A 14,743-nucleotide genomic window follows, 5' to 3' on the forward strand; every position below is an offset into this window, starting at 1 on the left:
TAGTAATTATTTTTTTAATAATATCATCCCGTGCATCGCACGGGTGAAATACTAGTAAAACCATAAAAACAAAAGGAAAAAAACTGAACAAAAAGGGAAAAAAAAAAACAAAAACAAAATGGATTCCAAAATGAACACATGTCATTCATTGAGGCTGGGGGAGTAATCCTCCCGGAGGAGCATAGACTCCCCCGTGACGGCAACAAAAAAATAATAATAATAAAACTGAAAATGGTGCGATTGCCCTTTATTTTTTGGGACCAATTTACATATTCCGAAGCCTATAAATGGACAAAGACAAGGCGCACACAAAACAGTGATGTCTAATTGTTGCATTCCTATCATTTTATTTATTTTGGCTCACATATTTCAGCTTACGTTTTAGCTTTCGAATGATCAGCAGTAACATCAAAACTTGTGTCCCAGAGAACATGCCTATAATGTGTCAAGAACCAAAATATGGTGCAATACTTGCACATTAATTGATTACCTAATATATACATCATATATACTAAATCACAATGGTACTCGTTTGATAGGTATGATAGGATAAATAATACATAGATAAATAATATAATGTAATAAAAAATAAATAAAAAATTATAGTAAATATAGTATTTGATTTGATTGATTAAATTTTATATAAAAATAATAAATTACCATTTTGCCCTTTTAACAATAAATAAAATATTAATAATATTATTTATAAGGGGTAATATAGTAATTTAAATTTAATGACGTGATTGATGTATGATAAATCATTAATGATTTGATTGATGTAAAATAAATAATTAATAGATGAATAAATATTATGACGAGAAGAATGTGAGATTAGATAAGATGAGTTATATACATATTAATAATATAGGCTACTAAACGGAGTCATATGTATTGAATTGGTGCATTAATGGTAGGCCTACGTACAAAATTAAATAAATGAAGTGAGTCCAAAAATGTTGGAAAGACGTGCATTTTGATACAATGGCATGTATTATTACATGGTAGACAATGTAGGAATGACAATGGGTCGGGTCTAAATCCGACCCCGCATCAAACCCGCTCCAACGGGGCGGGTTTAGACCCACAAAAGCGGGTTCACAAGTGGGTCCGGGGCGGGTCTCGGGTTTGACCAAACCCTCCCCGCCATAATATATATATATATATAAATTTAAAATATACATTTATATATATAAATATAAAATATATATGTAATATTAATAATATATAATTATATTTTTATACTAAATAATTAATATTTTATCTATAATTTAAGTGTATAATATTATTGAATTGAAATGAATTTATTTTATTATGATGTGTTTAGTATAAAAATATATAACTATAATATTTTTTGACTAATAATTATTAATTAATTACAAGTTGATAAATTTTAACTTGTGAGAATAATTTTTTTTGTCTTAAATATTATAAATATATATTTGAAATTTAATTTAATGATTTTTTTTAATTTTTAAACTTTTTAATTTAATAAATTTAAAAACATTTAATTTTTTGCGAGTCCAACGGGTTTAACCCGCATTGAACCTGTCGGGTTCGCGGGGCGGGGTTCGGGTTTAGCCAGACCCGCCCCGTTGCCATCACTAAGACAATGTATCCTTAATTCATGGTGTCATAGCCTTTTACACCATCACACAAAGTTAATTCATGAGTTGTCATTCTATCTATATTCTATAAATATAATGCTCTCCTACAATTAATTAATAAAATAAGATAGTATTTGAGAGAGTTTCTTAGAAGTACTTCTCAACTTTCTTTCTCAACTTTTCATTAACAAAATTTCAAATTTCAAACACTACCTAATTCTCCCCAATAAAATCACACATAAATGCAGAGGGTTCAAGAAATATTATATGGGCCAATGAGTCGGTGGCTCTTAGCTCCATTCGATCTTGCATAAAGTTGAGAGATATTTTGGATGATGGTGTACTCTTATTTCCCAACAAACAACTATTTTCTCACTGATTATCAATTTGTGCAATGATGATTATTATAGCTTAATTATCACCATTATTACACAAATGTAAATGAAGCAGGGTGGCTCATTGATGCGAAGATCATAAATGGGTTCCTGGGTCGTGGGTAAGGACCCGGACGATGAAGCAATGAGTTTTCTCGTCTCCGCAAAGGGGGAATCTACACACCAACAAACAAGAGAACTCGTAAGTGGGAAGCCCGAAGGGTTTTTGGCGTCGTCACTCTGATGCTTAAATCAGACTGAAATGTACGGAGTGTGCTTGGGAATTTTGAGAAAGTGAATGTGTGCACCAGATATGTGTAAAGGTGATCATGTATGTACTTTAGTCAGGCCCGGGAGCCTGGTATTTATGCCCGACCGACTGGGTTATTTAATGATTACACGGCATGTGTTGACTGACACCTTTAAGTGTGATAAGATGACATTAAATGCGACTAGACGTCTCCCGTAATCTCTGAAAAAGCTCATACCGTTAAAACGTGATTGCTAATGATTTTGATTGTAATAAAAGTCAATACACGCAAGGTAAACATGACCTCTTCTTAACCCTTAAAAATGTAAAGCCCAGGTTCAGCTGCCAGACTAGGCTTTCTTATCCTTCCGGTCCCTGGAGGCTGGATCCCTCCCCCTGAATGCCAGGGCCTCCGTATTTTTATCCGGACTCTAGTGATTACCCGGGCCCTTGAGGTCACCCGGGTTTCCTTATCGGGGTATCACCCATAATTGTAGTCGGGGGCCACCTCATTCTGTTTAATGTAAATTCAAGATTACACTAAGATTATATCCCTGCATATGTGGTTTTGAATTTTAAACTTGTGTAACAATGGGACACCATGTCTCAAATCTTGTTGCTTGGAATTGATTGTTTCCATTAACATAATCATGATCTGGAGGTGTCCACGTCTTAAACTACAATTACGTTTGTGATTTCAATGAACTCTTTGTCAGACGAGTAAATAGTGGATATATTTTACTTAGATTGTTAAAATATATTTGTATAATATTAATATTAATTAATATAAATAAATATATTCAAATTCATTTGATGATTTATTAGAGCACGTACAATGGGCGAGGAAGCCCACGCAAGGAAGTGGGCTTCCTCGCCCATCTTCATTTCTCGCCTCTTCAAGGGGCGAGAATCTCGCACGCGGATGTTATCCGCGTGCGAGGATGTAGTGGGCCTCGCGCGGAGACCCTCCGCGGTCTCCGTGCGAGAAAGCCCTGCTTTTTTTTTTTTTTAAATTTTTTTTCATGCGAGACCCACCACATTTTTTTTAAAAAAAAAAAAAACTAAATATCTAACTGCCATATTTTAATCTGATCGTTTTAAATTATTAAAAATAATTTTTAAAAAAATTAATAATATATAATTTTAAATTAAATATAAAATTAATAATAATATAATTTTAATTATGTGCAAGTTTTAAATTTTAATGAAATAAAATTTTATTTGTGTATTTCTTAATTTTTTGTAGTTTTTAAAATTTAATTATGTATAGTTTTATTTTTTTAATTTGTGCAATTTTATTTTGTGTTTTAATAAAAATATATTTAATAAAATAAAAAATTAATATTTCAACATCCTTTCTACAACATCATCTCACCCTCATTGAATCAAGCAATGAAAACTTTATCGCTGACATCATCATGCAATGAAGTTATCAACTTCATCTCACCATCCTCTCACCATTAAACATGCTCTTATACTTTAAATTGAAACAGTGGAAATCCCTTTAAAGATCCGATACGGGGGGACAGTCTCCGACCATTTCTGCACTAATTTGCTGTTTAATTTAAACTCTATTAAAATACATTCTTTTTATGTAACAGGAACAATTAAACCCTTGAAGTGCCATAATCACTACATCCACCTTAGGAAGATTAAGCAATGGAGCGAATGTCATGATTTTGCCTAAACTAAACTTTTGATAAAGCCATACTTTTAGTGGAGGAATGAAATATACCAGGTTTCGGTCATGATTTTCGACACATTGTACTAGTTTGGATCTGTATTAAAAAGCTTAAATTAAGAGCATATATCATACATATTAAATTTAAAAAGCTTTATTTATTTTTTTTTAGGAAAAAAAGCTTAAATTAAGAGCATATATCATATATATTAAATAGTAGATGCCACCTATTTCTAACCACAAGCCTAGGACCTACTGGCTAAGCAAATTCAATTGATGGTCTATCACTATCAAGAAACTTGTGACTATTTACTCTGGTAGAACGTACAAAACTGTTAGTTACTCCATCTTCGGGTGTTTTGACTGAGATTGTTCCATCCAATCGATGCATTCCTCCGAAGACCCCGAGGGGTGAGCGAGCTGCCACTCGAGCAGCTTTTGTTGCTGTAGTGAAAGATAACAAAACACAATATGTTGGTTGAGATGTTAAGAGTGGTCTCATGCTATTTGATAGTAGGCGAACGGAGAGACGTACCCATTCTTTAACCACTGGTCCTCCAGATTTAAGCTGTAAGATGCTCATGATATCCTTACCGTTTACTAGCGGTTTCAGTTCCCAGACTTTCTCTAGACCTGAGTAGCACGAAGATTGGAATTCATATTTTCAAAGGATGCGGGCATAGACCCATTATACACGCTATAAAGGATGAGTTTGATACCTAGTTCCATAATTGCATTCTCTACCCTGTTGAAAAGTTCTCTTCTGTATGTCAATTCGGCAACCACGCTGAATGAATTTCCACTCAAACCTATATCTGTAGGATACAAGAGGATAGAAAGAACCAGCGCAGATCGCCAAAACTCTTTAATTTCTCGAAGCAGCAGCCCTAATAATGTGAATATAATAGTTATTTGGCATCGTTGAAAGTCAACTTCTTGGCAAGAACACCTCTCCTTTGACGGAGAGGCATGGATTGTAATTCAACAAAATACATGCATAGTTGGTTTGTACAAATGTGTGGTTAAGTACTCACTATTCAGGTAGGTTCCATTTACAAAGTACCACATGATTAATTAAATGCATGAACAGCCAAGATATTGGAGCCCATTTTTCCACCACCAAAACATTGATATGCACTTGAAAAGCATATAAAGTTCAATATAAAGATCGTGTTTATTGATTTATCAGCGTCTACATAAATTCACTTCTTCAGAGTAAACAAATCAGTGACGTAACTAGGTTAAGCTCAAACTGTCGCTGTTGGATTGATTATGCAGGAAGTAAGATCATTTTACCTGCTAATACTCTAAGTTTTGCCATGATTGGGACATCGATAATTTCTTGTTTCCATTCAACTTCAAGAATTTGTAAATTTTTGTCTGACTGGATCAACGGAATCAAAGATAAGAACTTTTCCACCGCTAGGTGTAAGCTTATCACCTGCAGCATGATGTTGGCGACATTAGTCAGGGATCATCAACACCTAAAATAAAAGGAAAAACAGATTTGCAAAAGACACTAGAATATGAAAACTAGAGGGGTACAATGAAGCATACTGTTTCTGCGTCGCTAGACTTCAACTTGAGAGAAGTACCAAAAATGTATCTTGCAACTGGAACCTGTCAAAAACCATGCATATTTAGCACGCAAATATGGAAAAGAAATTAGCTGACACTTCATATATTCATTTTGAAATGCTATGTCTCTAAGGAAACAATTTGGTCATCCAAGCAGCATAACAATTGAATACTAAGTGAACACCACAATGAAGCATCTGGAGCCTATCATTTGGTAAATTATTAAATAAACAGGTCAATCACCCCATAAAAAGCAGAACAGAGGAATGGAACGGCAAAACTATATACATATATATATATATGCTAGTCTCGATGGTACATGCGATGCATACACAAAAACAGTTTTTTTTTTCAAATTTGTTATAAACTTTCTGGGTGATCCAATCATTATCCAAGTTGTTTGAGAAAAAAAAAGGACGATATTTGAAATTTAAAATTTGTCATACCACCACACCAAAAAACAGTTACTATCCATCTCATCTTTAATAGAATAGAATATATATGTATATAAAGGGTCTATCAACCCATAAAAAAGTGGGTATCTGAGTAAAATGGGGCCTATCATTTGTTAAACTAATGCGATTACATGCAATTATTGGTGATTAAAAGAAAATATTGGAGATAAAAGGTTAAATCTGGAAGACAAACTAATCATGCCATCAATTGGATGCAGAAACTTATCCCATTTAGGTGACATACACCCAAAATAAGTTCAATCACACAAATTCGCCAAAACCGTATTAGATAGAGTTGGAAACTTATTTTACCTGTTTACCTTTCTTGTCTTGATAAACAGTATTCCTCAATGGAAGAAGCAGAGCAGCATATAAGGAGAGCCTCAACTGATCAATCTAAAAATAAAAAAAAAACAGATATTAGGAAATCTTAGAATTTATCTCCATACAGATATAGAGTACATTTGAGTATGAATTGATTGCTAGGCATTTGAAACCTTGCAAATACCATTACAAGCTTTGACAATCAAATTTATGCCCACTAGCAATTACTCTCAAGCAACTTACCAAATAGTACATTTCTACTCCCATAGCATAGAAATAACAACGTATATCACATATTCATGATTCAAAACTCACAGTGATCGAGGAGCAGCCTATTAACTGCAAGAGCCTCCATGAGGCATCCATGTAAGCAACACAAAGCCTGGTGAAATAAAATAAATTTTAACAAGTACAAAGGTGAGATTGGGAGTAACAGACCATAAGAAGCAACACAGCAAAAAACACAAGAATATCACAAGTAAATATGACACACACAACACCACCATGCCTGTGTAAACACAATGAATACTTACAAAATAAAACAAGACCTTCGGTAAAGAAATTGATTTTCAAATTTGCACATCTTTAGATAGCACTGAGAGTCTCTCTCTCTCTCTCTCTCTCTCTCTCTCTCTCTCTCTCTCTGTGTGTGTGTGCATGTGTGTGTGTGTGAGAGAGAGAGAGAGAGAGAGAGAGAGAGAGATTACAGCTTGAATCTATTATTGATAGCACCAGTCCAAGGGTGCAGAGCCCAATTGGACATCCAAATAAGAAAATCATTTCAAAGTCAATTGGCGGTGCAAAAAAAAAAAAACAAAACAAAATCCTACAACTTGCTTCCAACAAAGAAAATTCAATCAGATAAGGACTGATCCAACTATAAGTAAAGTAAAAAACCTTTCACATCCATCCAGTGTTGGAGGTTCAATCTCAGAAGGAAGACTGAATACAGACCAAAATAACTGCAGCTCAGAAATGTAGCTCATTGCATCCACAGGTCGATTGCCAGATATCATGAGATCAATCTACAAGATGGAATGCTTAAAATCAACACATAACTTTGACTTAGGAGTAAGGTCACGATATGGACTGAAAACTTAGCCCCATCACAAAGCACTATCGAAAAACATTAAAAAGCACACCTCGTGACCGACACGCTCTCTGCTAATTTTACCAATGATAGCAGCTTTTACTTCATCATCCATAACAGCTACCTTCAGTTCTTCATCTAGTACAAATCCAAACCTTGCACCTGAGATTCACTCATGACAGGTTGGACTCTAACAGAATTCTGTAATTTCTTTCTTATGGAATGCTTGAATCTACTCCACAGAAAAACAGAACATGGAAACAGAAGTTTTCAGAGAACTACCAAACCGAATTGCTCGAAGAACTCGAAGGGGGTCATCCAAAAATGTCTCCTTCGGAGCAAATGGGGTCACTATTTTTCCTGATTTCAAGTCTGCAATGCCTGTAACAAAAAAAGTATTAATTAAGCTTGATACAAAAGGAAAGCATGAAATAACACGACAATAGAAATCGAATTTATTAGAAACATAAATATGTGAGACCTCTTCCAGTTAAGTCTTCGACTGAGCTCGAGTTAATGTTGTAGAACATGCTGTTAAAGAGCAAGTTTATCAATAATCTACTTTAAAGCAATTCAATCATTTTAAACTGAAACAAGATAGACAGCTCTCCCCCAATAACATCACACAGTCATATACACGAATTTTCATACACATTTATTTGTGTATGCCCCATCAGTACGAATTACAATCCTGAGTTCTCACAAAAATAAGAATATAAAAAAAAACACCTGTTGATGGTCAAATCCCTCCTATAAGCATCCTGTTGAGCAGTGCCAAACTCCTGCAAAAACATACTTATGAACAAAATTAAAAACTAGAATTTTGAAGTTCACCAAATAAGGGCTTGTACCTGTTGATGGTTGCAAAATGCTGTCTACAATTTCTCTATATAGTTAGCGCTCTTCTAAGTTCGAACCAAAACATGGCCAGTAAAAACACTCCCGGACTCAGATATTTAGCACACTCTTATCAGTGCCCACATTAGAGTATAGATTCCTACTTCTAAGTGTGGTTCATTTTGTTGAGCTCAATTCCCTAATTTAATACTAGATTCATTCAATAAACTGAGTAGAAGAACATTTAACGCACTTACCATAGTTGGAATACGGCTATTGTTGGTGTATTCTTCAGATCTTAAGTTGACAAAATCAATCCACATGTCAAAGAGGTGCATCCTCGCTGTTTTCAAATGTTTTGACTGATCCGGATTGCTGGAAGAGAGGCATAATTAGCAAATATCTATGCTCTCTGTTCACGGAATAAGCATTACAGACTAAAAGATTTAGACAAGATCATCAATTAACAGAAAGGTAAAAGCACAGAAAGTACCTATGAATCAAGCCAATTCCTTTTGTTTCTTCCCCAGTAGCAGATAAATACTCGTTTACTTTGTCACAAAACTCCTTTCCCACCATATTCTCAAGAGCGATATCTATGTCGTAACACTCTTTTCCTAAAAGCTACAGTAAGAAAAATGAGACTGAGAATAAGTATATTCTCAGTATATGAATTTGATCAATTGAGAAACTTTGAGAAACCCTCTTAGTGTTCTATGGAAAATATCAAATCATCTTTAACTAGATTTATGACGAATGAATACTCCCAAATTGGTCGCCACCTATACTCTCATTATATCTCTTCAGTGTGGATACTTGATAAATATTCATCAGATACTTCTATATGTTCAAAAAGAAAGTACTGTGCATCAATAAATAAATAAAAGAAATGCAAATAGCCAAATACCATATTCGACATGGTTTAACATAAAGTTTTGGCTGTATCCGATGTGGTTAATGATCATATCTCGATCGTCATTCGATAACATGAGGGCTAGTGATTTTTGACCAGGAATTAGCTTTACTTAAAACAATCGATATATAAAAATAAAATATATAAAACATGAAAATCCCTAATTGATACCTATGGTCGTTATATGTTACTTTATTAACAATGAGAGATATACTGTACATTGCAAATCCATGCAATATATAATGTATTTAGGTTGAGCTAGGTCAGATACTCGGAAGGGAATCACAATAAATAAGGGAATCACAGTAAATAAGGATGGAAGGACACAGGAATAAAAGAGTCCCAACCTTATCACGAACCCAGCCTCCAGCAACCCGAAGCTCAGTATTAAGATTAAAGTGGCGGCAAACTTGAAGTAGAAGGTCAAATATTTGATTCTCCTTATCCGTCAGAATAATTCGGTCATTTACATGAACGGACGACAGCAAAGAACCCATGGTCGCCATCGCGGGGAGTTTTACACCAGCAACCATGCACAATCTACGATAAAAATATTGATTACAAGTACGTAAAAATTGGCAGCAGTTGAAATTACTGTTTGTGATAATAGTAATACTGCGGCGGAACGCAAGAGGGGGGGAACTCAAAGTGTTTGAGCAGAAGAGCAGCGATTTAGGAGTAGGGAAAGATGATGTGAAGAGGCGGGGCTTTGGAAATTTCATTGAATTGCTTGATGAGATCACATTATATTTTATGTATAGGGGTATGTGTATTATTACATTATATAGGGCACCGTTTGGTGCCCATGACAATGGGTGATAGGAATAAAAATTCAGCTTTAATATGACGTTTGGTGAAAGTAAATGAGAAACTTAATTGTCCTAAAGCCCGTCATATTTCACTGTTGCTTTCAGAAAAAACATCCCCACATCTGCAGTTGACAAAATTTACAAGGTCAGACAGTGTGTCAAGATAAGGGTTGGTACTTCACGATAATACACTCATTTAACCTTAGAAAAGTTTTCTTTTTTGAAGAGAACCTTAGAAAAGTTTCTCATTCACGTAACTTCATTTATTCAAGAGAGAAGGAAACAACCATGGCTTCGTTGCTACACTATGGAGAAGATGGCGATTAAAATTGATCTCTTATTCATTTCAATCAAGAATTCCTATTTCACCATAAATTAAAACTGATTAAATCTTTTTAGAACAAAAGGAAACATAAAATACGAGAATTGTTCTACCATCCAAAATTTAACTAATCACAAACTCAATTAAAATGCAAACCCACTCGTTATTTGCAGTTCAACCGTATTCCGTTGAATCTAACCTACACAAGCATCTTATTCATATATTCCGTTGAATCTAGCCTACACAAGCATGGGAAAACTGTGGGGTCGGCTGGGAGAGAATCTTACAGGAAAATAATGAAAATAACTTTTCCAGACCAACACATCACGAAGAATGCAATCGACCCTAGTCAAGGTCGAGAGCTCGTCTTCAAATCAAAATTTTTTTATGAAAACGGTTGCTCGATTTCAAAAAGTGGAAAACAAACTAAATTTTTTCATGTTTTACTTGCCGGAAGGAGACTCGAAAATGGAAAAGCGAAAACGCTGCAGATTTCATACCTTGAAATCAAGGACCGTGGAGTCTGGAAGCGTTAGAAAGTATGGGGAATGAATGGGAAACGTTATGGCAAAAGGGCAGGGAAAGTTAGAGAAATTCACTTTTTTTTTTTAGAGATAAACGATCAGGCGAGAAGACGAAGAGCGCACAGAGGAAGACGAAGCGAGTGGGCCTGAACGATGACTTCGGTATGGGTTTTAGAATGAAAATTGCAAGACCTCTGGTCAAATCTATATAAAATTTTTTAAAAAAATATTGTTTCATAAAATCGGTTAATTGAATTAACCGATTTTTTAAAATAAAAATCCGAAATCGAATAAATTTAAACAATTTTTTAAAAATTAAAATCGAATTTTCGAATTATATCGATTCGATCGGTTAATTCAATTTATACGCAATGATGATTATCCCTACTAAGGTTGTCAATTCGGGTCGATCCGTCCCGACCTGCCTTGGCCTCCAATAAGCGGGGAGGGACTGACCGGTCCAAATTGATGGCGGGTTGAAAATACCCAATCCAACCCAATAGGTTGCGGGTTGGGTGAGCCAACCTGCCATAAATTAAATTAAAAAACTTCAATTTTTTTTTAAAAAATATGAAAAAATAATTTTAAAAATCATACATTAATGATTATAAATTGTATATTAAAAAAACTCATTAATAATAAATTATTCATTATAAATGATATAAGATTTTTTTGAATAATAAATGATATAAGATTTTTAAAATAATCAATTAAACATAAATTATATAAATCATTTAAAACTTATAATCATTTATAAAATATTTTAAACAACATAAATTGTTTAACATTTATCAAACATAAATAAAATATTTAAAATATTAATTACAAAATAAAATTTTTAAATAAAAAAATAAAAAAAATTGGCGAGCCGACCCTTGGGCCATCCCACCCCGTCCCGCCTTGAACCGCGGCTCAAACGGGCCAACCTGTTTCGGACCGCCTCTTGACGGGCCGACAAAATCATAACACAACCCGTCATTTTTTTATGGTAGGGAGGGTTGGCCAAACCAAAATTGATAGGTCTGACCTCTACTATACATTTGGGGGCCGTTTGGTAGGGGTATTAAGGCATGATTAATAATTAAATCCGTGTTTGATTCAACTTTCACTCTTCGTTTGATAACCCAAGAGCCCGACATTAATTGACCCAGAAGGCCTGAAATGCACGAACAATAAGTCCACGTGAAAGAGCGAGTATTGTGAATATTTTATAAACATTACTTGAGATTGTGCAGTGTATTTACCATTTTACCCATGACCCTAAATTCTTGTCTTCTTTCTAAAGCGCAATAATTGAGTGTAAATTTTGCATATGATTAAAGGGTATATTTTTCAAATAATGTATGTCACTAAATGATATCCTAACTATAAAAAACGAACCAAACAACTTTCTTATTAAATGGTAGTATTATATATCCTCTCATATTTTTTATTTATCCACTTTCATTAATAATCTCATCACATATACTAAGCGACCCTTGATATCTTAATACCGCAGTCAAATTAAAAATGTTGGTAAGCCCCTTTTCTTTCTAAAAATTATTTTAATCACGGGCTTGGTGTACATCTAGTTTTCTCAACACCGCAGCCCAACTAAGGATCCTAGTAGATATTTTTCTTTTCGAAAATATTATTTTAATTGTGGGCCTGAATGCCTGATGTTATCTCAAACGACATATTGTATACTAATCCGAATTTAATCACAACTACCAAACATAGCTAATTTTATAATAATTGTTATACTTATCTCATCCTCAAACCAAGTTGTACTTGGCGGTATTACATTATATTTTATCTATAAGGGTTATTGATTAATTAACACTTAAAATTATAAATTAAATTTTAATCATTTTATTGGCATTTATTTGATTTTAAAAAAATAATATTCGGTTTTTTTAAGCAAACACATTCAATTAATTTAATTTAGAGAATTTATTTATTTTGGTCATTCTCAAAGGCATTTTTAAAAATAACATTATTTATTAACATTTAACAGCATGTCATTGTTTAATGTAATAATCTTAAAATACCCCCGAGATAGGACGAACATGCTCAAATTGCGTTTGGTCAAAAAAGTCAACTAAAAATCAATTTTTTTAAAAAATGTTTGTCTAAAAAAAGATGTTTTTTTTAAAACAAAATTGTTTTAAAAAATTCACTTAAGAAGTGTTTTTTTAAAGCTAATTTATGGATTTTTGGTTCCTGTTTCTCTTTCTATTTAAAAATTTACATAAAAGCACCTTTAAACATTTATTCAAACTAACAGTCGGGGCACAAGCGTTGCATGTGTAATGTAAAACATATATATTATATATTTCATATATGTAACATTTTTTGTTTTAAAAGTATTTGATCTAGTTATGATATTTTACAAAAGAATAGTTTATTTGAATCAAATTCCACAAATAAATAATAGAAGGCGACACTTTCCTTTGTTTATCTTGAAAATTTATAGCAACACATACCACATACCGCAAGACCAAAATTTAGTCCAACAACCTCAAGGGGTGTCCAAGTTGGTAGAGCAGATAAACTCTTGGCCAAAGGTCAGGAGTTTGATTCCCCCTGTCAACACTTTCTTGGACTAGTATGTCACACAGGGTTTGCTCAGTGTGGTTTACCTGACTAGCGTAGTTTGCAGGCTATTGCGTTAGTCCGGGGGTTTACCCAGAGCGCACCGAAAGGTAGCGGCTGCGGGTTCCCACGTCACAAAAAAAAAAAAAAAAAATTAGTCCAACATCATCATGCATTAAGTTTAAAGTCAAACCAAAGTAATGAATGAGTATGAGATTTATAAAATATACGTATACACAACCAAATCCAACAATGTTGTCAAGGGAAGCGTCATATTTATATTTAAAAAAAACCCCCAAAAACCATATATTCATAATAGAAGGTATAAGGTTGAATCATTTAATAATGGAATCACTTCTAATCGAACACAAAAGTACCTTCCGTGAGTAATGTGCTAATACCATGGTTACTAAATGATGGATTTGAGTTAACAAATTAGAGAATATTAAAACAATATAAAATGTTTTATCATCACAATACGAATTCGCAATGTCTCATTCTTCGAGCCCTTCAATGATATAATTTGATTCAATAACAAAAATTAGTCATTTTATTAGAAATTAAGTAATATAAAACAATTGATGATGCAGGTAAACAGATAGAGAGAGCAACGAACACGATAAATTTTCAGAAAGGAGATGAAAATGAACTTGGGAAAAAAATTAAACCCACTGACAAAAGTTTGAACAAAAGATCCAATCTCTAACAAAATTTACTCGATTTTTTTCAAAAAAAAAAAAAACTAAAGACAATTTCAACACAATAATTATTTTATATTTTAACAACCTCGATAATTTGAATGAAATCCGATTATAAATTTAGTCTCCTTGACCAACCTAGATACTTCGGCATAAATTGATAGCAACATAAACTTTTGAATTGAGAAGGGTAAAGGGAGAGACCTGACGTGTGAGCCGGACGTAGAATGTCAAGACTCGGAATCGAGTGCCCAACAAAGTAAGCTTATTATTGACCTAAAAAAAATCAAATATATATAAATTCAAAAATCCAAAGAACAACCATCGGTGAGATTGAGGAACATATTCATATAAATTTAAAAATCCAAACCAACAACCACCAGAAAGATTGAGAGAAAGATAATCAAAAGTTTACCTTTTGACAAAGATTTGAAATCGACAGCCCAAGGATTCAGCATCCGAGTATGGGATAAATTTTGAGAGGAAACGGTAATTTGAGTAAAAGGGGATTATTTGAGAATCATGGATGTCGAGAGAGAAAAACATGTAGTGGTTCGAGAGACGTGAGATGGGTAGAGGGGCAATTTTGCAAGTTGAAAAACAAACTAAGGGGGTGTATTCAAACAAGACTTTTAAAGACTTTTATGGATTTTAAAAGTTTAGAGGTATTCAATCTCTACTTTTGTATACTTCGTAAAAGTAGAGTGGTA

The 14,743-nt window shown here is 33.6% G+C and overlaps 1 protein-coding gene across 6 annotated transcripts; it reads right to left on the minus strand.

The window, feature by feature from the left end:
• Positions 1-4,016: 4,016 nt before the first annotated feature.
• LOC140881139 (tRNA nucleotidyltransferase cca2-like) lies at positions 4,017-14,600 on the minus strand. 6 transcript variants are annotated; one of them, XM_073286209.1, is made up of 17 exons: positions 14,449-14,600; positions 14,238-14,309; positions 9,454-9,646; positions 8,687-8,817; positions 8,451-8,568; positions 8,086-8,138; positions 7,838-7,887; positions 7,639-7,737; positions 7,409-7,518; positions 7,164-7,291; positions 6,582-6,648; positions 6,255-6,338; positions 5,467-5,529; positions 5,206-5,350; positions 4,629-4,796; positions 4,445-4,542; positions 4,019-4,353 (listed from the first exon to the last, which is right to left on the minus strand). In XM_073286209.1, the coding sequence occupies exons 3-17, from the start codon at positions 9,637-9,639 to the stop codon at positions 4,249-4,251; spliced, it is 1,605 nt and encodes a 534-aa protein (XP_073142310.1). In that variant the 5' UTR covers positions 9,640-9,646; positions 14,238-14,309; positions 14,449-14,600; the 3' UTR covers positions 4,019-4,248. The 6 variants fall into 6 exon arrangements, with proteins under 6 accessions (XP_073142305.1, XP_073142306.1, XP_073142307.1 ...); XM_073286207.1 differs by lacking the exons at positions 14,238-14,309; positions 14,449-14,600 and adding exons at positions 9,886-10,037; positions 10,738-11,101; XM_073286204.1 differs by lacking the exons at positions 14,238-14,309; positions 14,449-14,600 and adding an exon at positions 10,738-11,120 and having other exon boundaries at positions 4,017-4,353; positions 9,454-10,037.
• Positions 14,601-14,743: the final 143 nt, after the last annotated feature.

Source organism: Henckelia pumila, chromosome 2, assembly GCF_033568475.1.
Source record: "Henckelia pumila isolate YLH828 chromosome 2, ASM3356847v2, whole genome shotgun sequence".
In the NCBI taxonomy this organism is placed as follows: domain Eukaryota; kingdom Viridiplantae; phylum Streptophyta; class Magnoliopsida; order Lamiales; family Gesneriaceae; genus Henckelia; species Henckelia pumila.

Coding starts and splice junctions, on each gene's coding strand:
- LOC140881139 (XM_073286204.1), bottom strand. CDS start 9,828: ATGAAATTTCCAAAGCCCCGCCTCTTCACATCATCTTTCCCTACTCCT. Junction 8,818..9,453: donor GAGGCTGGGTTCGTGATAAG/GTTGGGACTCTT, acceptor TTCTTACTGTAG/CTTTTAGGAAAAGAGTGTTA. Junction 7,888..8,085: donor AGGGATTTGACCATCAACAG/GTGTTTTTTTTT, acceptor GCTCTTTAACAG/CATGTTCTACAACATTAACT.